Source organism: Stereum hirsutum (genome assembly GCF_000264905.1).
Source record: "Stereum hirsutum FP-91666 SS1 unplaced genomic scaffold STEHIscaffold_15, whole genome shotgun sequence".
Lineage (NCBI taxonomy): Eukaryota > Fungi > Basidiomycota > Agaricomycetes > Russulales > Stereaceae > Stereum > Stereum hirsutum.
Genome location: NW_006763145.1, coordinates 1103113 through 1123932, shown reverse-complemented (window position 1 = coordinate 1123932; position 20820 = coordinate 1103113). Strand labels below are relative to the sequence as shown.

General features: G+C 51.6%; 6 protein-coding genes across 6 annotated transcripts in view; 5 read left to right on the top strand and 1 right to left on the bottom strand.

Moving 5' to 3' along the window:
• Positions 1–1277: 1277 nt before the first annotated feature.
• On the top strand, positions 1278–4690 carry STEHIDRAFT_64708 (HOOK-domain-containing protein; the record flags this gene model as incomplete). The annotated part of the gene is made up of 12 exons (XM_007308257.1): positions 1278–1411; positions 1476–1799; positions 1999–2256; positions 2344–2484; positions 2543–2642; positions 2729–3432; positions 3505–3641; positions 3711–3948; positions 4028–4163; positions 4228–4290; positions 4360–4419; positions 4481–4690. 12 exons carry the CDS (start codon positions 1278–1280, stop codon positions 4688–4690), a joined length of 2505 nt encoding a protein of 834 aa, XP_007308319.1.
• A 372-nt stretch (positions 4691–5062) lies between these two features.
• Positions 5063–10195, bottom strand: STEHIDRAFT_114416 (uncharacterized protein; the record flags this gene model as incomplete). The annotated part of the gene is made up of 13 exons (XM_007308571.1): positions 5063–5413; positions 5595–5620; positions 5719–6184; positions 6238–6255; positions 6319–6591; positions 6641–7090; positions 7136–7324; positions 7383–8155; positions 8227–8891; positions 8955–9011; positions 9129–9625; positions 9694–9927; positions 10082–10195. 13 exons carry the CDS (start codon positions 10193–10195, stop codon positions 5063–5065), a joined length of 4113 nt encoding a protein of 1370 aa, XP_007308633.1.
• A 1373-nt stretch (positions 10196–11568) lies between these two features.
• On the top strand, positions 11569–12372 carry STEHIDRAFT_161055 (uncharacterized protein; the record flags this gene model as incomplete). Its single annotated transcript, XM_007308570.1, has 1 exon — positions 11569–12372. One exon carries the CDS (start codon positions 11569–11571, stop codon positions 12370–12372), a length of 804 nt encoding a protein of 267 aa, XP_007308632.1.
• Positions 12373–14209: 1837 nt separating this feature from the next.
• On the top strand, positions 14210–17385 carry STEHIDRAFT_103023 (uncharacterized protein). The gene is made up of 4 exons (XM_007308569.1): positions 14210–14550; positions 14620–14844; positions 15196–15984; positions 16089–17385. Exons 1-4 carry the CDS (start codon positions 14314–14316, stop codon positions 16605–16607), a joined length of 1770 nt encoding a protein of 589 aa, XP_007308631.1. The 5' UTR covers positions 14210–14313; the 3' UTR covers positions 16608–17385.
• Positions 17386–17952: 567 nt separating this feature from the next.
• Positions 17953–19149, top strand: STEHIDRAFT_84913 (50S ribosomal subunit L30). The gene is made up of 4 exons (XM_007308568.1): positions 17953–18010; positions 18072–18637; positions 18707–18835; positions 18908–19149. The coding sequence occupies exons 1-4, from the start codon at positions 17965–17967 to the stop codon at positions 19064–19066; spliced, it is 900 nt and encodes a 299-aa protein (XP_007308630.1). The 5' UTR covers positions 17953–17964; the 3' UTR covers positions 19067–19149.
• A 608-nt stretch (positions 19150–19757) lies between these two features.
• The window catches only part of STEHIDRAFT_161052 (uncharacterized protein), a gene marked incomplete at both ends in the record, with an annotated part of 9533 nt that continues 8470 nt past the window's right edge, over positions 19758–20820 (top strand). The window contains 4 exons of the mRNA XM_007308567.1: positions 19758–19812; positions 20451–20501; positions 20584–20650; positions 20723–20767. Of these exons, the coding sequence (XP_007308629.1) occupies positions 19758–19812; positions 20451–20501; positions 20584–20650; positions 20723–20767 (218 nt within the window). The remainder of the gene's footprint in view (positions 19813–20450; positions 20502–20583; positions 20651–20722; positions 20768–20820) is intronic.

Below are 20820 nucleotides of genomic sequence, written 5' to 3'. Positions count from 1 at the left end.
AGCCAAACAGTTTGCGTAAGCTTTTCTCACATTTCTGTGGCACCCCTCACCCAACGCAAACGCGTACTTGATTACCACCATCAGGACGGAGCAATTTCTATTTGCCCTGGATATACAGTTTTCGTACATTGCCAGCATGTTCCCCGAAAGTATGCTCGATGTCTGCACGCACAACGCGCTCAGGCCTGAAGAGCTATTAAATTATCGACGCCACAATGCATCAAGCCGATGCTTCTCCTGAGGCCTACGTACGCTTCGAGGCGCTGCTGCGGTCAGCGAAGCAAGAAACCTGACATCAGTGGCCATCGGAACGTGGATGTATTGTGCAGATTTAAAGGCTGCCTCTAATACGAGTTTGCGAGCCAAGAAGAACCATCTGTGGCGACTCTTGCGTGACCACCCAGAAGTAATTTCCGGTACTGAATACTCTGCAGTACACCGAACATCCCCCGCCCCCCGGACTGATTGGGCCACATTTGATCGCATACGTTTTCAGTATATCGAACTTATTTGCTTCTGCACTCACATTACCCACTCTTCCAGTCGAGTTCCACAGTGTTTACCAACTTTACCTACGCCTAGTTGACTAGTTACACCCAAACAGCGCCCCTGGCCTGCGCCGGCGCTATATAAATGCATTTGATTTTTAAAAAAAAAGGATACTCTGCAGTATCGCTAACAAAGTTGCTACTGCAAATAAAGTGCACGAAAATATTGAGCACTGGTAGATATGCCATTGTCAGAAGAGGTCTCTCAAGCAAGGTCAGTGTCACAGCATGTGGAGCTTCCCTAGTACACCGCCCTTTACTTCAGAGGTCGTTATGACATCCAAGGTTTGATCTCCGGTGAGACCCATAAATGCATAACGACCTCGGGGGACCTCACTTCGACCCTCCAGCGAGATCAATAGTGGGTCTCGGTCAAGATCAACTGAGGCCCCTGTATTGGAGTCATTCGCGTACGATATTGTGCGTTTCCATGTTTTACTGTAGCCGAAATATCGACCTCATTTTGAGCTCGCTCACGACGGCCACTTGAGCTCGGACCGCCGAGTGCCGTCCGACCTCCGGCTAGGTGGGCGGTGTAGGAAGACAGCCAGGAATCTTTGCCTTTTTCGGACGAGCCTCTGTTAGCGTTGCCGCGGCTCGACTTGGTTGACTGCTCAATTGCAACGCGTTCATAGACTGCTACGCTCTGCTACGTACTTCATCTGTCATCTCAGTTGGGGCTGGCGTCCTCTTAACTCTTCGTTCTTGTACGGGTAGTAGACGGTAAGGATGAGCGCAGACGCTTTGCGCAAAGAGCAGGATGCTTTCTCCTCTTTCTTCGCCACATTTCAACTTGCTAGGCCCGTTACCACCATCTCGGATCTGAGCGACGGGGCTGCTCTGTTCGAGATCCTCAGTACTATGTACCGTTTATCTCTCTATTTATCATTCTTGTTGGTTGACATGATGTGTGTTCAATTTGGACAGCGATGCAGACTATTTCCGCCAGCCTACACGGCCCTCTGCGCAACCCTCAGACAACTGGGTTCTCCGTTTCAATTCGATGAAACGTCTCTACCGTCTCATGACACAATATTTCTCCGACGTTCTCAACAAACCTACATCCTCACTTGACGTGCCGGACTTACAAGCTATCGCGAAGGACCACGATGTGGCCTCGACATTGACTATGTGCAGGCTGACGATCGCCATCGCAGTGCAGTGCGAGAAGAACAAGGAGTTTATTGAGAAGATTCAAGGATTGAGCGAGACGGATCAGCACTATCTGATGAAGGCTATCGAGCAGGTATGGTATTTATTTTGCTAGTGGTGTATGGGGAGCAACTGTGATCCGGTAGATGTTAAGAATAGTTGGTCGTGTGTACAGGTCATGGCGAAGGTGAAGGCGGAGCAAGGGGACAGGGAGAAGGAGATCACGGAGTACGTCTACATCTCTTCTCGAAACATGTACATTCAACCCTCATCGCCATGGCTGTAATGCACCATATAGGGATGACCATTACTACCAAATCCAGTCAGACCGTAGCCGTGCGTTAATGGAGAAAGACACCGTGGAGAAAGTATATCAACAGCTCATGGAAGAGCATCGAACCCTCCAATCCAACTTGGACGATGCTGTACAAGAAAAGGACGAGGCTATTGCCCGTGTGCGACAATTCGAGAGGGAGATGGAGGCAGAGGGGAGGAGGAACGATGGAAAGGCAGACGTGATGATGCGGGCTGAGATTGATAGACTGAGGGCGGATCTGTATGTTCAAATTTCTCCGTTATGTGACTCTGCTGGTTGTGCCCCGTGATTCCCGTCATGGTTATTGACTCTTTGGCGTACTTTTAGGCATAAGAGCGAGGAGAACCTTGCAATCGCGGAGGCGGAGCTCGATAAGCAGACTACTCTCGTCAACGACATGACGAGGAAAGTGGATGAGCTCCAGGTCAAAGCGGACGAGGCTGCCCGGCTGAAGGACCAGATGGACGAGTGCGTGATATCTGCACGTATTTCCCATATACACACCATAGTTCTGACTATATTTCAGATATCGTCATGCTGCCGACCGTCTAGCGAAGACCGAAAATGTGATGGAGAAGTACAAGAAGAAATTGCAAGAAGGAGCAGACCTCCGGCAACACGTCAAGGTCAGCTTTCGCTTTGCTCCTTCTCCCTGTTGTCGGTTTCACCTATACATGTCTAAGCGACTAACTCACATTGGTCATATATACAGTCCCTCGAGAAACAAAATGCCGACCTCGTAGATAAGAACGCCTCCCTCGAAGAAGAATACCGTAAAGTAGCAGCCTACAAGCCCCTCATGGAATCCTACAAATCCCAAATCGCCGACCTCGAGAACAAAGCGGCCTCCCGTAGCAAAGAATACGAGTCCATGCGGTTCGACCTCGAACAGACGAAAACAAAACTGCGTATCACGGAGGAAGAGAGGGCCAAGGACTCGGAGACGCTGGATCTGTACCAGGAGCGGGTGAGGGAGTTGGAGCTGAGCTCGAATAGGCCGGTCAAGCCTGCGAGGAAACATTCGGAGGATAACGCGGCGGTTCCGGGAGAGAAGGTCGAGGGTGGCGAGGGTGGTGGGGCGGGTGAAGGCGGTACGGGGGTGAAGACGATCACGGAGGATGCGTATGAGGACGAGTTTGATGCTGATCAGGGTCTGGGTGGGGAGTTGGACGACGCGATCACGGGGACGACGATGACGGACTTGAAGTTGCAGATTAGGAAGTTGAAGAGGGAGTTGGAGGCTGTGAAGAGTAATCATGCGGATTCGAGTAGGGTGTTGGTCCTTGAGAATCTTCTGGAGGATGCGAATAGGATGAAGGCGAGGTATGAGTCGGATTACCTGGCCGCACATAGGGAGAAGCTTGTTCTGCAGAATAATCTGGAGGAGATTAGGAGTGGAAAGTCGATGGGTGATGGGTGCGCATCTCGCTCTTATTTCCGGGTATCCTTCCACCCAAGAACATTGGCTAACCTTTTCGTGGCACACAGGGCTGAGGCTGCGATCGCGCTGAGACAACGTCTCAACGAGACAGTGGATCAGCTGGATACTCTGCGCAAGGATCATACGGAGCTCGAAGTCAAGTTCGACAGCCAAGCTAAAGAATTAACCATTGCCAAGTCTGACCGTACGTTGGACCTTTCTGTCCATTTCCCCCATGTCACTGATCGAATCTCTCCTCCACTCTCGTATCCAGTCAATCTCGTCAACAAAGATCAGCTCGAGATTCTCTCGTCCCTTCGCGAATCAGTCAACGAAGACAAGACAGGCCTCGAATCCGAGCTCGAGCGTATGCGGAAGCAACTGGCTGAACTTGGCGAGAAGAACAAGATGCAGCTCGAGCAGATCAACGGCCTGCTGTTGGAGAAGGTCAATCTCCAGAGCGACAGTATCGGCCAGAGAGAGAAGGCGTTGCAACGGGAGAGAGACTTTGGGTATGTGCCCTCCTTTGCATACCGCTCACTCGACCGTTTTGCCGTCTCTGACAGGTTCTGGGTTGGACTCGTTATACAGGCAATTGCGTTCTGCGTTGGCGGGCAGGGATGTCCCAGAGGATATCAAGGCGCAGATTATGAAACTGCACGAAGACAACATGAACGCGAGGGAGCAGCTGAAGGCTATGACCGAGAAGTTCAACAAGGCGAAAGCTGTACGTCTCGCTGACCCCTTCCCATGCTCCATCCGTCGGAACTGATATATTGTGGCGTGCATAGTTCATCAAGGACCAAGACAGGCTGTTCAAGGAGGAACATGCGAAGAGGCCCGGCTCCGCCAGTGTATGCATCTTATTCCCATTCATGGATACGGGATCACAGTAGCTGATGACTTTATGACGTGAACTTTAGGGCATTTTCGACGATGGAGAGGGAAGCAAGATCCAGCACGAGGAGATCGAGCGCCTCAAGGTCGGTTGACCATGTTTTCTCGCTGCTTCACGACTATACTGAGACCTAAATCAAATTTCAGCGCGACATCGCTGCTATGCGGATCCAAGCCGCGAAAGAGCAACAGCTCATGCTCAGCACGATACACACCCTCCAGATGGCCAGCGTGCGGGGACAGCTCGGCGGTGCTCAGAGGGGAGGGCCTTCGGCATGGCTGCCACAGCAGCGGCAGACCGTACGTCCTCATTCGTTTTGTTCTTCTGCATGTGCTCCTCAATCTAATCGAGACTAATACCTTTGCGTTTGAAAGTTGGGCGCGAAGCTGCAACGGCGATGACGACCTACGCGAATTTTGAATCGACTGGACTTTCACTAGATTCTGGAACTATCTACATATGTGGATATATGTTCGTGTTGGATGGATACCCTACTACCCCGGCACTATTGCTTCGCGATGATCTTGTTTCGCTTTTTTTATGTCTCTTTACGCCCCTTAAACGCCGGTACTATGTGTTTTGTATATTACGCTTCGTTCTATGACTCTGTGCTGCAATATGGACTTTAGATGGCTATCGGTGCTTATCGAAAATACGTCTAGAATATCCCAAACAAAAACCAAAAGCCACTCCCCACAAAGTTCAACGAGACGACAACATACTTCTAGCTACTGGTGCGTGCACTCCGGCCCTGCTGCCGAAGACACGCCTGTTCCAACATCGGCCCTGAATCTTTTGGGATCTCTTTCGTCGTCGTCAAGGCCATCAACCTCATTCGCCGTTCTGCGCACCGCTCCGCTTTTTGTTCGAATATCGGAATTTTCGCTAGCAACCGTGCTTGCAGTTGTGACCGACTGTTCTCTGGACATAGATGCAAGCTCCTCAAATAACAGGTGCAGAAACTGGTCTTCCAGGACTCTACGAATTTCCATCGCAACTGCTTTTGCGAGCAATGGCCGGACAGCGTTGCCGATTTGCTTGTATTGTCTACTGAGGGGTCCAACGAATCTATGGTGATCCTAGAGAACTGAACGTTATATAGCACGGTTTGACGGACCATTAGAAGACTGGCGTCATACAGGGAAGGACATAATTCGTGCTAGTTCTCTGGGAGACATGATCTCCTTATTGAAGCCTTCGATGGGGATTCAGTATCAGCGACATGGTATGTAGGCCAATTTATACAACTCCCAAACTTACGAGGATGACGGCATTTCCAGCGTCCGCTAACGCTCGTCAAGATGGCTGATTGTATTATATATCAGTAAAGGATAACGTGGCGTGTAGGAGAGACACTCGCTGCTCAGAGGTTGATCATAGGAACCCAAAGTTCTCTCCTCTTTCCACTCCTCTTTTGCAGGTCTTCCAGTTATGTGATGGGTGATTAAGCCACGATTCTGGCGCCCGAGCGAGAGGGCGTACTCGCTAGGTTGGGGGTGATTACCGTCTTTCGGTATGTTGCAATATACGCTGTGCTTATCGGCACTGCAATGATGCACCCGCGGATTACGCCACTCCAAGTCCTGGATAGCATCTCGGACGGTGACAAATACCTGTGCGGGTGGGGTGAAGTCTTCTGAGTATTCCCAGTTGGGATCCCTATGGGTTGGCTCTGGCCATGAAGGAAGAATAAAACCTGGTGCTGCGGCGACGAGGCTGAGCCTCTTGCGCTGGGAGGCCACACCGTATTCAGCCGCATTCAACGTGGTGTATTTGAGAGAGTATCCTAGTCGCAGAATCTGGAGAAGGAGAGGGCGATAGTGCTCCATGTGTTTATCGGCGGCAAGGGTCTGAAACGATGAACTTAGAGTGAGATGAACGACTTCACTACAGGGCAACGTACAGGAACATTCTCAAAAAACTGACACAAAAAATCGATTTCTATGGATCAGTGACCGTCACAGCATAAAAGGCATGCACTCACAAGATAGGCGGGCCTGAAGATCTCGAGTGCACGAGTCGTCGTTTGCAATTGATCTCTGTTCTTGTCGTCGTTACCTCCTTTACCATTACTTGCGTTACTGAATGGCTCGCATGGCGGGCTTGTTAGCAGCACAGTGATCTGTTTTGGATGTTCGAATTTATCGTCCTTGACATCGTCCATGCAGGCATCGAATTTCTTGTCCTTTACATCGTCCATGAAGGCATCTACTTCCTCGTTGTGGATCGGGACTCCAGGGAAATTAGTCTTGATATCCTCTACCAGTCAATAACCATGCATCGGGAGCTTCGACAGACTCTCATACCTCATATCCCATCGCCGCATAGAGATCACTCTCTACTCCAGCAATAGCTCTAAAGCCAGCAGCTTGGAATCCGCGTGCCGTCCCGCCTGTGCCAGCATAAAACTCCAATGTTGTCGGGCGACTGTAAAATTGCGGATCAGGCGCAACGTGTCCGGCCACCTCAGGGTGAGCAGCTTCCTCGAGCAAGTCCTCCCAGTCAGGGCCAGGTGGAATGCGGAATATGGTCGCCGATCTCATGTTGACGTGGGACATGGTCCAACGACAGACGTAGACAGGAAGGCTGCCGCAATGATACTGTCGGGGAATATCTGCTGGTGATTCGGCGTGGTCCACCTCTACCTCTTGAATGATGTCGACGATCGACACAGTGGAAATCTTTTCTACCAGATCGCACCCACGACTGCCGTCATCGTGCTCCGCCCCCTGATGTAAGAGGACGAGCTCATGTTTCTGAGAAGCCATAAAGCATTCGGATGCCCGTATGTACCGATATACCTGAAGCTTCGCAGTTTTGCCGGATTTTCTCTTGACAATGGCATGGACTTGGATGACGACTGGGCTACTAGCTTTACCTCTCTTGTAGGTAACCTCGAAACAGCGATCAACGGCGAGTTCTTTGCCATTGATCATCCAGGTCTGAAGTCGTTCTTCATCGTCATCCGCGTCCTTGTCGCTGTCGAAGTCCTGGAAACCAACAAGCTGAGTACCCAAGACATCCCAGACACAGGACAAAATGACCCACCTGATCGTCTTTGTTGAACTGCCATATCGACGCGGTGTGGTTGTCGTCATCGGTAAACTCCTCACCGTTTTCTTCTTCTTCTTCTTCTTCGTCCGTCGTGTCGTCTTCAAAATCATCGAACTCCGCATTATCGGCCCTCGACTTCGAGCCTGACGCGACATTAGGTTTGTCCAGCGAAGGTCGTTTTGGCACCGGGCGATGAGTGTGATCCCTGTGGCCTGATTCGGCCGATTGGGACGTCACGGCCTCTGGATCGTCCGAGTCACCGCCAGCAGAAGGTGCTGGTGAAAACCCTCGCACATCCGATCTTGGAGAAGCATCTCCAGGTGGCGAAGGACGTACTGGCGAAGGAGAACGCCCGAGATAGGGGTTGGGTGGTACGGATGCCTTCCCTGGTTCCAAGCAACTCGTTTCGTCTGCCCCGAATGCATAGACTCTGACGGAGTCCGCATCCGGATCTGCGACACCAACCCAAGAGCTGTCCTCAAGACCGTCTTTCTCCGCAAGTTCGGCGCCATCGGATGCATGCAGAGTTACCCTGTAGGTTACTGCTGCGATAGAGCCCGACCATTCGACCTGTAGCTTCGTCTTGGACAGCCACTTTACGGTGATTATCGACGGATTAGAAGGAGGAGCTATGAAACGAAGTGGAGGACTCCAGATCGCCAATTCACAGTCCCTTCTAACCTGAGCAACATAGCGTTTACCGGGAAGGATATTGCGTAGCGTGATGGAATCCGTGGGGGCTGTACTGAATTCGGGATGCCTGGGTACTGCCATAAGCGAAATGTGAGTGGCTACGCATTGTGGACGAGCGTGAGGACGTGAAGAATATAGGCTGTACCTTCATCTCCGCTAGACGGTTCGCTCTCTTCTTGGGTAGAGACTGCAGGGTCATCGGGCTCCATGGCGTCCGCCGCGTGTTTTGCCCAAGCATTGGGGTCTGCGTCAGGTTCACCACATTTCTTTGGCCCAGTCATGTCGCCAGCACCTATTTGAGTCGATGAAGGTCCAGCGTCATCCACATGCTCGGGGAACTTTCGGCCTCGGCTGCTGACGATAGTGATATCTGGAGACGTTCTGCTTTGACCAGGATCTCGATTGATAGCGTTGTCGGCGTGGTTTGCGTGTTCGTCCACTTCATGCGGTTGAGTAGTAGTCCCAGTGGCAGGCACCACGGGTGGTGCTTTTCGATGGACCAGAGCAGGTTTGAGGAGCGGGTCGTCATCCGTACGGAGCCAAACGATGAAATTGGTAGCATAGTTTGTTGCTGCTGACCAGGAGATCGTGGCCGTTAAAACCTGATCATCGTATGCGAAGCTGTGGGTCAACCTCCGCGGCATTTGGGCCACCAGTTGGCCTCGTTGAAACTTGATGTCTTCTTTCTCGTCGTACGGTATCTTCAGCTCGTCGGTGAAGAGGTTTCCGATGTGCAAGGCCGAGCAATCGCAATGAACGCTGGAAGCGTTGTTGGCCAAACGACGGGGGCATGCCCTCCACCGTTCCTTCCTGTGTATATACCTAAAGTACGTCCGTTATTGTTGAACTAGGGCTCGATGATGGAACACGTACGCAGGCTTAAGCAGTTGGTCTGACAGAAATGTCTCGTCTCCGACCGAGATTTCGACGCTAGAGAGGTCGAAATGACACGATTTGAAAGACCAGTTCTTCAAGCTCCGGCCTGTATGAGGGTCAAGTTTGAAGAATGCGCGAACAGTGTGCATGGTTTGTCATTCGATCTGGGACCTAAACTCGTCCGGGTGATATGGAAGAAGCTTGGTGAAGGCCTTCTCGCGGGCTTCTTCAGGAGACATGATGGTGTTATGTTGCCGAAGAGCCATCCAAAACAGCTTAGTAAGAAGGAAGGGCGTCCTTTTCAAAGAACTTTGGATAATCCGAACGGACTCGGTCGTCTCATTGGCCCAATAGAATAACGCGTCTTCACCATGCTCTTCACGCAGAGCAACTACCAGAGCGGAAGCGACTTCTCGAGTGATACTTGCTGGGAGCTCGATCACGTCCAGCGTCTGGTCGTGATGGAGCAGAAGGTCGATGTACTTCCTCCGAGCGTCGTTGGAGGACAGCAGCAAGGGCTTCCAAATCTGGTAGATTGCCTTGGACGCCTCTGAGCGATCGTCAAGGCCAGAACGATCTCGATCGAGCGGAATTTCCTTTGTAAAGTTCACACCGTAGTGTAGACCCGTTGTTTTATCGTCTTCTGCTCGAATTAAAACGCCTTTGACCTACCAACAAGAGTAAGAGCGAAATGAGATTGCATTCAATGGGCCAGTACACGAAGAGATCATCGTACGAATATCTTAGAACGATGTCTCTCGTCTAGAAGCACCCATCCTATCTTGTTCTCTGCGCGCTGTTCTGCCGTCTCTGGGAACGTGGACGTAGGTGGGCGTAAGAAAAGGAACCGGTCGAAGTCGGTCGCCGTCCAAGGTAAATGGTGGATCTGGGTCATGACACCGTCCACGAACTTCGACTTCCTAGCATAGTAGGACAACTCATCGAAAGCGTCATATCCAAAAGCCCAGGTCTCTTTTCCAGTGTGATAATACAGTTCGCAAGGGGTACTTCGTCTTTTGTTTGCAAGTTGCAAACAAAACACGAAGTTACGCGTCGTGTCGAGTCGTGTCGGACACGTGACCGCGACGATTTCTTACATATATAAGGTCTGGTTAGAGACTAACCGCGACGGCCTTTTCCGGGAGTTCGCGTCCGGGGCTGGCCGCAAGTTGCTGTGCGGCGTTACTACTGTGCTGTCCAAAAGTAATGCAGCACCCCAGTTTGTGGTAACAATACATTAGTCTTTTTTAGTGCTTCAAGATTGATGCCGTTGCTCAAAGTTAGCCTATATTGGAGAGCCACCAGGTATGTATATGCCAGACAGGGCTGTGAGGGTCATTCTCAAGATTGTGCTTTTATGGCTATGAAAGATCAATATTTTCATGTGGTGTCTTCATGAATTTCTTTTATCATGCTGAGGCATTACTTTTGACCAAAACAGGATGTACAAATTTACATAGGATGATGGGCTTTCAATACATGATTTTTTCAGGATTTATGTTAAATTCTTTGGCGAGAGGCACGTCCTTTTTTGAGATATGGGGGAATGTGGCCCAGTATGCATCACCAGTAAGTTTGAAAGAGGTTTGAGGACAGATATGTTGACTGCAGATTCTTACACTACTGAGTGTGTTCTGTAAGTAGATGTATGATACATCAAATCTATCCATCAAATCCCTTGCATTTTGTGTGGTTGTCATGTGTGCCATCGTGCTGCAGATCATCCATCCTGCTCCTGCCAAACAACAAATGGTTGTAAAATCTGGGAAAATTCATGAATGTGAAGCTCTTTATCTAATGGGAAGATACATATTTTATTCAGGTCAGAAAGGTCCCCTCAATGTGTCATAATAAATTCATGTAGATGGTGCATGAAAACAGTCATATTTTGTGCCTATGACGGAAGAATCTTACAAACACTCCTAGTGTACCTTTCTATTGTATACATGCATAGTGGCTCTCCTGTATGATCAAAAGTTGAGCAGTGGTAATTATCTCAAAGCACTGGAATACACCACTTTATTTTTCCCACTACAAGGGTGCTGCATTACTTTTGGACAGAACAGTACATCTTTCTTGTTTCCCTATTTTCCTCCAAGAACATGGTACTTTAGATTTAGACCAGACTGTGCCGCTCATATATGCTCTCATGCCTACTCTGTCTAGAAGTTCACCTCACCACTGCAATCCGCTCTGAGAACTCCTGCGATGAACCTATCGCACTGATGCCATCAAATCGGCGCCATGGCAGTGGCAGCGAGTGTCATTATAGTGACTCTGTTTTGTTCACTTCCTGTTCCGTCTGTTGTTCACCAGTGTGTCAGGTCCAAGCTATCAATAACAAAAGTGCCCGCTCCCCAGATAAGGCTCATTTACTACTATATAAAGCTGAGTACAGGTGCTGTCCGGGGGGACTCTCTTTCGTCCTATCGTCACGATTGCCAAATCCCGTCCCGCCTCGTTCGTCGAAACTCCTGCTATAAACGCATTCCTGCATACTCCAGGTATTAACCTTCCCTCAGAATATTGCTCCTCATTTTGGTGCGTGAAGCGAGTTCTCGCAACGAGCGAAACACTGACAGAAACTTGTCTTTCACTAGAAAGAATTGCGATGCCGGACTCGGATGATGTCTTGGACGCTTCGACCTTACTCGCAACACGCATCAATATCTTCTTCACTGGCAGGCCAGACTCAACCCCCATTCCCGATTTCGGCTCTCTGCCCGAATTTATCGAACGCGTTTTTCACGCCGGCTTCAGACACCCCATTGCCGACCATGCCTATCTCGCCTTGTACATTCTCGACCTTCTTTCGAAGAAATCCGACTGGAATCTACTACGCCATGGCCACGGAAGACACCTGCTGGCTACTATTCTTCTGGGTCTCGCCGAAGTTGTCTCCCGCGGTGACGATATCAACAACACAAAAGTCCAAGAAGACTCCGCTCATTATTGGGCCCGTATTATGCTCGTTAATGCTGATGGCTCGTACAGAGGACTTGGTGGTTCAAAGTTAACGTCAATGGCGAACGGTTTGGGGGGGTTATTTTTAGATGGATGGACAGACGCACTTAAGCGTTTAAGAAATTGGCCGCAGAGGACTACGCATATCGACCTGAGTGGTTTAACGCGGTTTCGGGAGGCAAATTCACTTCATCTACGGCATATGACTGAGCCTTCGGGGACGCAGACTGCAGAGAGGGATGATGTCGGCAGAGCTGAAGTCCAACACCAACAAACCGATTCTCTTCCGCCGTCCCCAGTCATCGGCCTCGGCGTCTACGTCCCGCCCATCAGACCGATCGAGGGCGACGAAGACACAGACGACAACTTGAGGCGTCTCTTCCCCACTGCCTCATTCATTCCTCCCATACAAGTTCGATCTGCGTCTGACGTAGGTGAAAATACTTGGTGAGAGCTCGAACTACCGTTGCTGCTAGTCGTGACGCATGGGTCAGCTATGGGCGATCTGGACGAATGCCCGCTTGGTGCCAGGACTTGGTCATACAGGATGTTCCTCGTTGCAATCACCGCCAATAGTCCCTTTTCACCCGATTTCTCTCAGGAATATGGCAGCTTTCGCATGTACAATCCGACCATACTCATCAACGCCAGTGCTTTGCCTTCCTCTATAATACCTCATCCCCGGGTGTCTTTTGCTGCGATGAGTCCTGCGGGACGGAGCACACCGCCTCGACACCAGTCTTCTGGTTCGCTGTGGGAGCCTAGTATCAGCCAAGAGACGGACTACGCTTGAATCTTTCTCGACCGCCGCTCGCTACCTCACTTGTTCAACTAGAACTAGTGGCCTCGCATATATATAAAGTGACAGTGTCGTCGTCTCCTCCACTCTCGGTTCTCATCCTCGTCCTCTTACTCGCCCTCGTCTCGTCGGCTTCGCTCATCACTCATCATTTTACACTACCCACCTTCCCTCCCTAAAAGCCTTTGTCCTACCCAGGTCTTTACCGTAACCTATTCCCCTTCCTGTATTTCTATTTCCTTTCCATCTACAACAAAAGCTTTACGGCTTGCGCAGTCGTGTGAGCCTAGGGTGGTCAAATGCTCTTGCATACCCTCCCAGTATTTCTATGTATACTGTACCACCACCTCCGGTCACCCTCGTCCCGTCCGTCATGCTCAAATTCTACCCAACCCGAGCTCTTCGAGGGCACCCCACTCAGTACTTCACCCTCGTGCGCATCGAGATCCCTGAGGTTGATTGGATGAATGGGATCTGTACAGTAACATCAATTCGTTTGCGAACGTTTTCAAGACAATGACGACAAGTTCACATTGGGGGCGACTTTGCCGCACTGCTTTCTGTGTGGCGCGAGGGCCATCGTTGACTTGGATGTTTATGACGTGCTCAGAGTCCGATTGAGTAAAGTATCGACCCTAATCAACTAAACGTTGACGTTGAGGTTGGTTGAGAAACGAAGGAGCGGGGTTTCTCTTCGCCACACCAGAAACAGCACACAAAGTCTTGGTTATCTCATCCCCCCCCTCCGGTTCTGGCCCTACAAGCTTCCTATACATGTGGATTATATTCCACATAATCCAGACCGACCCTGTGGTTGTACATGTTTTGTACGACCCCTGAGCTCATCACGGACGTCGAGGATAGCCCCACTGGCCCACACGCCGTGATGACGCAGTTGACACTGGACGTGAACCTGAGTCCTGCCCTATCTCGACTAAAGTTCTCCTTGGATGTCGAGTACCGCTTTACGCAAGAAGAAAGGCGATTCGCGAAGAGAAAACGATCCTGAGATATTCGGCCAATCGTATGGATGGAAGTGGCGCCTAGAATGGTACACTGCCCAACTGAGAATCGGATTGGGCCACACTTTAGTCGTGAGCTTGCTCGAAGACAGCCGAGGATAGAGACGAGTTCGATCTGGCCAGCGTCACCGATGTCTCGACTCCCAAGAAATGACGGTGAAGTTGCTCGGGTAATGGAGGGTAGATATATGATTTCTTGGTGTCGATGTGGCGCCGGGAACTGGTGGAGCCGCCGGCGGACCGCGCTTGCTTCGTGCTCGCGATGTCGGTCGTCAACGAGCGACATGGAAAGGTCCTACAGAAATTAATTACATTGAAACAGACCTGCCTCGCATGAAGAGAAAGAAGACGGTGACGATTCAGAAATAAGAATTCGGGAGCATTGAATAATTAGTCGAGAATTCGAAGGGCACGGCGCGCGTGGGGCGGAAGATGCCAGAAAGCGCGGGATCGTTGATGGAGGCTGCAGCTCTTCTTGCCGTTTGACATTCACGACCACGACGAACGACCATCTCTTTAATTTGTCGCGGACAGGACAGAAGGACAGGACAGACAGCAGCAGACTCGCATCATGACTAGCTCTTCGCCAACACCGGATATCGGTTCTCTTTCGCTCTCTTCCCAGCCCTCGCACCAACGTCTGCACGACACTTATGACTACGACGGCAACGGCGGCGCATCCAACAACGGCAGGAACCCCCTTTACTTCCAGACGTCCCCCTCCGTCCCCGTCCAGTCGCAGTACAACCCACTCACCCTAAACCAGTCCCCCCTCAAGAACAAGACCATCCGCGGCGGCCTCCCATCTGTCTGTCTTCTTTTGCCGTTTCATCTCACCCGATGCATACTCATATTCAATTTATTTGTGTATACTCAGCAATGGCTTGACAATTCTACCATGTACCCCGATAATCGCTCCCTCTCGCCCCCCAACAACTCGGATCTTTCCTCGGGAGGCGGCTCGCCCCCACTCCCGAACATCACCACCCCGGGCATGCCAGGTGCACTAGGCCAGGGTGCTGACGATGAGATTATACCCACCGCAATCGTCATCAAGAACATCCCTTTTAATGTCAAACGCGAGACCCTCCTTGATATCATCGTGAGTTTCAGATTATATTCCCAAGTCTCGCGTGCAGTCGTTTCGTCGAATGGTGCGAGTCACGGTATTGTACGCGATGCTTTCTCCATGCAATGCATGCACTGCTCGCGTAATGTCCTTTTGGTGCTCCATGTCGGGTGAACAATGCACCCGAGGCGCACATTCTTCGACCTACGCATCGACCTGCCTTATTCATCCACAAAGCATTCTAAAGACGCGTCTGTGGCCCCATGACTCCAAGGCAGGGCCACACAATTTTAGCATATCAACTGGACGATCTAGATCTATCTCTTGGCTCCTCACAATACTTTCCAAAATATATTCCCTCTAATACATGGTTTTATTCCCCAGGTCTCCCTCTCCATCCCAACCCCCTACGCGTTCAACTACCACCTCGACCAGTCTGGCTCCTTCCGCGGCCTCGCCTTCGCCAACTTCCGCCAAGCCTCCGACGCCGACGCCGTCGTCGCCGCTCTGAACGGCTTCGACGTCCAAGGCCGCAAGCTCCGCGTCGAATACAAAAAAGTCCTCCAACAGGGCGAAAAGGAGCGGATCGAGCGCGAAAAGGCGATCCGCCGGATGCGCTCCATGCAGCTCGAGAAGGAACAACTCCAACAACAATCGCCCGCGCAGCAGTTCCAGCAGCAGGGCCTCCAGCTCGCCCAACAACAGGGAGTAGGCACCCCATACGACGACTTTGGGCCGATCATGCCCCCGGGGACGTCCTCGTTCGTCCCACAGCGTTCGTTCTCGGCGGGCAATACGGCAGCGTATGGTAGTCCGCAGCAGTACTCGCCTCCGCCGCCGATGCCGATGCCCAACCAGTACGGCATGCAGACGCACACGCCGCCTCCGCAATTGCAACAGCCGATGAACGCGGTGTCGCCTGGTCCGTCCGGCGGCGTGAAGAGCCCGTCGAATGAGCTCGATCTGAACGATCCGTCGACGTTGGAGATTTATTCGAGGATCTTGTTGTTCAAGGATGACCCGATGCGGGACGAGCTCGCGTTCTCGAGGACGCTCAGTCCCAAGCAGAGGAGGGTCGTGCATCTGATCGCGCAGAAGTTGGGCGTGTATCATTACTCGACGGGCGAGGGCGAGGACAGGCATGCCGTCGTGACTCGTATCGACCCCGAAAAGGTTCGTCTCATCTTCACCCTTTATGCATGCAATATCTGTCTGTCATCAATCATACCTCTCTACTCTTGACTGACGTGCCCATTCATTCGATCTCGTGCCTGCAGAGACAGCAACAGCACCCAGCCCTGCAACGCGTTCCCTCAGCGTACCTCACCCCGTCCCCCTCCATGGCCCAATCCCTCCGCATGAAGAAATCCATGCCGGACATGAAGACGCTACACACGCAAGCTCCCCGCCTCACCACGCGCGCCTCCAACGGAAACATTCGCGAAGGCTACGCCACCATCGCCTCGCCCTCGCGTCGCTCTCCCGGGGGGTTCGGCGCTCTCTTCGGGCAGAACCTCAATTTTGGCGCGAACAACAACAACTCGCCGTCCAACAACAACGGGAGCGGGGTGCCTCCGGTGCCCAGTCTGCCGGCGAGCGTGTTGACAGGTGTGGGCGTTAATGGCAACGGTGGTGCGGATAGCCCGACGAGTGGAGGGGTGGTGAGGCAGCCGAGGGGTCCGGGGGGTGGTGTGGGCGGGTTTGGGACGAGGAGGGAGAGGGTGGCGGTTAGTGAGACTTTGTCGAGGGGGAACGGGGGCCTGGAGGCGAGGTCGCACGAGCCGTTGGAGATGTGAAGGGTGGGGTAGGTCGAAGTCATTTGGATCATTAGAGAATGGACGGTTAGGTTTGAATCCTCAATCTCGGTTCATGTTTGCTTATCCCTTTTGTGTCTACGTTCGTGATTATCTGGTGCTGAAATATTTTTTTCTTCTTCTGCTTGCTTACGCGGATTTCCATCTTTCGGTTTCGCTCGCTATACATGATCTTGTATATTTCCTTTCGGCAACGCAACGCCAGCATTAACGCCTCTTTACTCTCTGCTCCCTGCTCGCGCTCTTTCCTCTGGTTCTCCTTCTAACCATCTTCTTACTCGCACTCGTACGTCAGTCAGTGGAAGTTATCGTCGCTCTTTTTTAGGGAGAACCGGGAAGCTCTGTCTATGTTCTCTAATACACCAATCCAACCAACCAACATACTCCCACCTCACCTTACTCAGTACTCAATACTCAGTCCAGTCCAATCGATGTCGCATAAAGTCGTTCCTTCTCTCCCTCTCCCTCTCTTTTCTCGTTCTCGTTCTACTCCTACTTGTTCTCTCGGTTCTGTGCCCCAGTTCCTTCAAAGCTGAATCCCTACCTACTTGCTACAACCGGTTATTTTAGTGCTCATCCTTTGCTCCGTTCTCGTTTCTTCCTGCTGCAGTGCATGGCTTCCCATCTCTGGGTTTCTCTCTCCTTCGTCTTCGTCTCTTCGTCTTCGATCTGATTCTGCTTACTGCTCCATCCCATCCGGGTCGTAATTACTCTTACTCTGCTCATGTCCATCCAATTCCAATTTCACTCCATATTACACAACACAACACAACACAATCAATCCAGTCAACACAATCAACAACCCCCATCCAGCTCTAAGTTCCGGTTTTCTATGCATACCATATCCTTTTCACGACCCCGTCCCGTGTCTACTTCCTATGTCCCTGTTCCTCTCTCCTTCTTCGTTTTTTTTTGTTTGCTTGTGATTTCGATTTGACGTTGCTTGTGATTTCGATTCGACGTTGCTTGTGATCTCGATTTGACGTTGTCTTTGGGTTAGTCGGTCAGGCTTACCTTGCAAGTCTATGGCGTGTCGGTATTTTGTCCTGGATTCGACGATCTAGTACTTGAGTATATATATATGCACTCTCTTTCTTTTCTTTTCTTTTGCGTTTGCGTTAGTTAGATATGTGATTTGGATACTTGTCTGATCGTGTGCGTGTGAGCAAGCAGTTTGAAATATCGACGTTGAGGGATTCTGTAGGGAGGATTGAGCCACAGCGTTTGTCAACGCCACCCACCGGTAACCGCCGAACGGGGCCAAAATTCGACTTTTGCCTTCGCGTCGAAATCGAAACACAAGTCGACAGCGAGCGCGTCGACGTTCCGGTGAGCTACTATGTCCTCTCGCGGTCTTTTATCTTCATGTAGGCGACACACAACCGGTGCGTATATCTCTCCATCACATTACTTGGAATCCAGTCTAACAACATCCTATATCTACAGCGTCGTTCTACCGCGGTCTCGCCACGGAAGCACCCCTCTCCAGCTCTGCCTCTCCACCCCCTCCCTCCCCTAGCACCCGCCCACGCAAACCCCCAAAACCCACCCTCCACACATCCCTAATTCTGAACCGATCCCCCCTGCTCACCAAAACACCCACGACATTCGAACGCGCGTACTACGCCTACCAAGCCCGCATCCAGCGCGCACTGCACAATCCCTTCCCGTACGACTTTTATTTCAAGCCCGGGTCGCTGCTCGAGTCGAAGTTCAATTTACAAGAGCGGTATCGCGAGCGGAGGATGTTTGGTAGGGGGTTCGGTGCGGATGGGAAGGATGCGCCGGGAAGTGGGGTGTCGAATGAGGATGTGAGGAAGATGGGGCAGGAGGAGGACGAGACGGTGTTGGGGAGGTGGCATGAGGCGGATGAGAAGGGGGATGTGAAGAGTTTGGATAGGTTTGGGCAGAGGAATTTGTATCTTGTTGTGAGGAGTAAGGGCCAACAAGACGGCAAGGAGGTTTGGAAGTTCCCGGAGGGAGAGATGCGGCCTGGGGAGCTGTTGCATGAGGTGTGTTTTTGTTTTCGACGGTTATGTGGGTGTATGATGGGTTTTTGAAAAGGATTTGGTTTGCTATAGGCTGCGCAACGTGATATGGACGAGCAGCTTGGTGTCAACATGGATAGCTGGCTCGTCAGTCGAGTGCCCATCGGCCTTTACGAGCGTTACTCCTCAACACCGTCCACGAACCCCCAGGCTCTTCACAAAGTACGCTTTCCTCTTCCCTTCTCATCTCACTCGTATCATGAACAACCCCACTGACGAACCCCTCCTTACCAGACCTGCGTCTTCTTCTACAAAGCGCACATCCTCTCCGGTCAAGTCCACCCGAAACCCGAGTTACATTCCGATTTCGCCTGGCTCGTGAAAGAGGAGATCGAAAAGCGGGTAGAGGCAGAGTATTGGACGGGTGTGAAGGATATGTTGTCCGACTTCTAGAGTCCGTCCGTTAGCCGTGCATCGTCTTTTACATATCGCTATTCCTGCCCTTTTCACCTAATACAGTGCAATATTATTGTTCCATCCACGAGCTCAAGGACTGGATGTCCACACAGCTCTGAAAGATATATCTGAGCGTGATAGAACAGTAGTCAGACCGTCGCTCGCCTTTTGACGCGACCCATGCAAGGTCTCCACGAACCCAGTCCACACTTCGCCTCCATTCCAGCGCGCTGGCATAGCTTTGCTCTGTGTCTAAAATTCATGTTCTCATAGCAACTCTTTCCCTTTCATGTCCCCCGTCGCCTTACAAATTGGCCAACGGTGATCGTGCGTGAGTCATTGCCATCAATGCGCATTGTCCGTGCCAACTTACAATGCCGCCACAGCACAAAGGTTGGCACGCAGGCATGGCAACCCCAAACCATTTACGAAAAAGTATATAAGCCTTTCATTCCCCTTCTCCCAGTCTCTCTTATACCCTCTTATCTTCCCTCCTCCCTCTCGCCTAAGACGAGACGTTCCAGAGGGCGCCACACTGTTACGCCACCACCGGACCCCGCGCCGTAATAGAGACGCGGCTCATAGTTACAATTGGCAATTGGACACATCGCGCACATGGTTTCCACGCGATGCCGGCGGCAAATCCATCGATCCGGTGGCTGAACATTTCCGACGCTCGCCGATTATTATGTTCAACTTCTCTGTGCCATGGGCAAGCCACTGGACGCTCCCTATGGATATTCGTGCGTCCCCTCTAAACATTATCCATGTCGTTCTATTCTATGCTGGCGGGAGCGCTATACTCGACGTGCGATGGGCTGAGAGGTCTTGGTGGAGGCTGTGGAGCGGCTGTGGGCCTAGTGCGAGCCGCATTACTGGAGAACGCATTGTCTTCCCGATTGGGACACCCTCTTGAGCTTGCCTTTTTCTCTGCGTTTTCCTGTACCCGCATTCCTCCGCCGCGGCAAAATTTATTCATCGAATTTGATTACGAAGCTTCCATTCCGCATCCCATGCTCCACCTCGTACCGTCCAGACTTCTTTCCCTGACACAAGCCCACATAATCCCGCCTCACGCGCTTCTTTTTGCGTTTATTCAGTTCACTTTTCACACCAGTGGCCGCATTCGGACGTCCTGCTGTGCTGCGCTTTATCTTGCTAGCGGCGGAATGCGATACCGCCCTGCCTCGAGGCAGCCGGCTGGGGGCGGTTTCTAAGGGTTTTATTTTCCCGTTTGTATTTCCGGTGTCTGGTCTTTTTTTACGGACTCTGGAAAGGTATATAAGAGTCCCCTCCGAACAGAACTGGGGGGCAGGCATTGGTTGACTCTTGACCACTTGCATCCCCCACATTTTCTCCTCCCCTCCTCCCTTCCCTCAAGCTCGCTCGCTCACTGTCCTCGACGCTGTCGACGTTGGTGTCGTCGATGTTGGTGAGTCCCTCTTTGCTTGTCGTCGTCGTCATCGTCGTACCCTTCGCTCGTCGCTGATGCCTTTCACTCTTTGCCACGTCAGCATTGTCGTCGCCAACATCGTCGCCAACCTCATCGACGACAACATCGCCGACCCTCCTCCTTCTCAGGTGCGCCCCCTTCTCTCTGTCATTGTCGTCATCGTCATCGTTGCTGACCACCCTCCTTGTCCCCATCTTCAGCATCATCGCCGTCGTCGCCGTCGTCGACGACCCTCCCACTTGCAGGTGCGCACCCATCCTCTCTATCATCGCCATCATCATCGCTGACTCGCCTATCT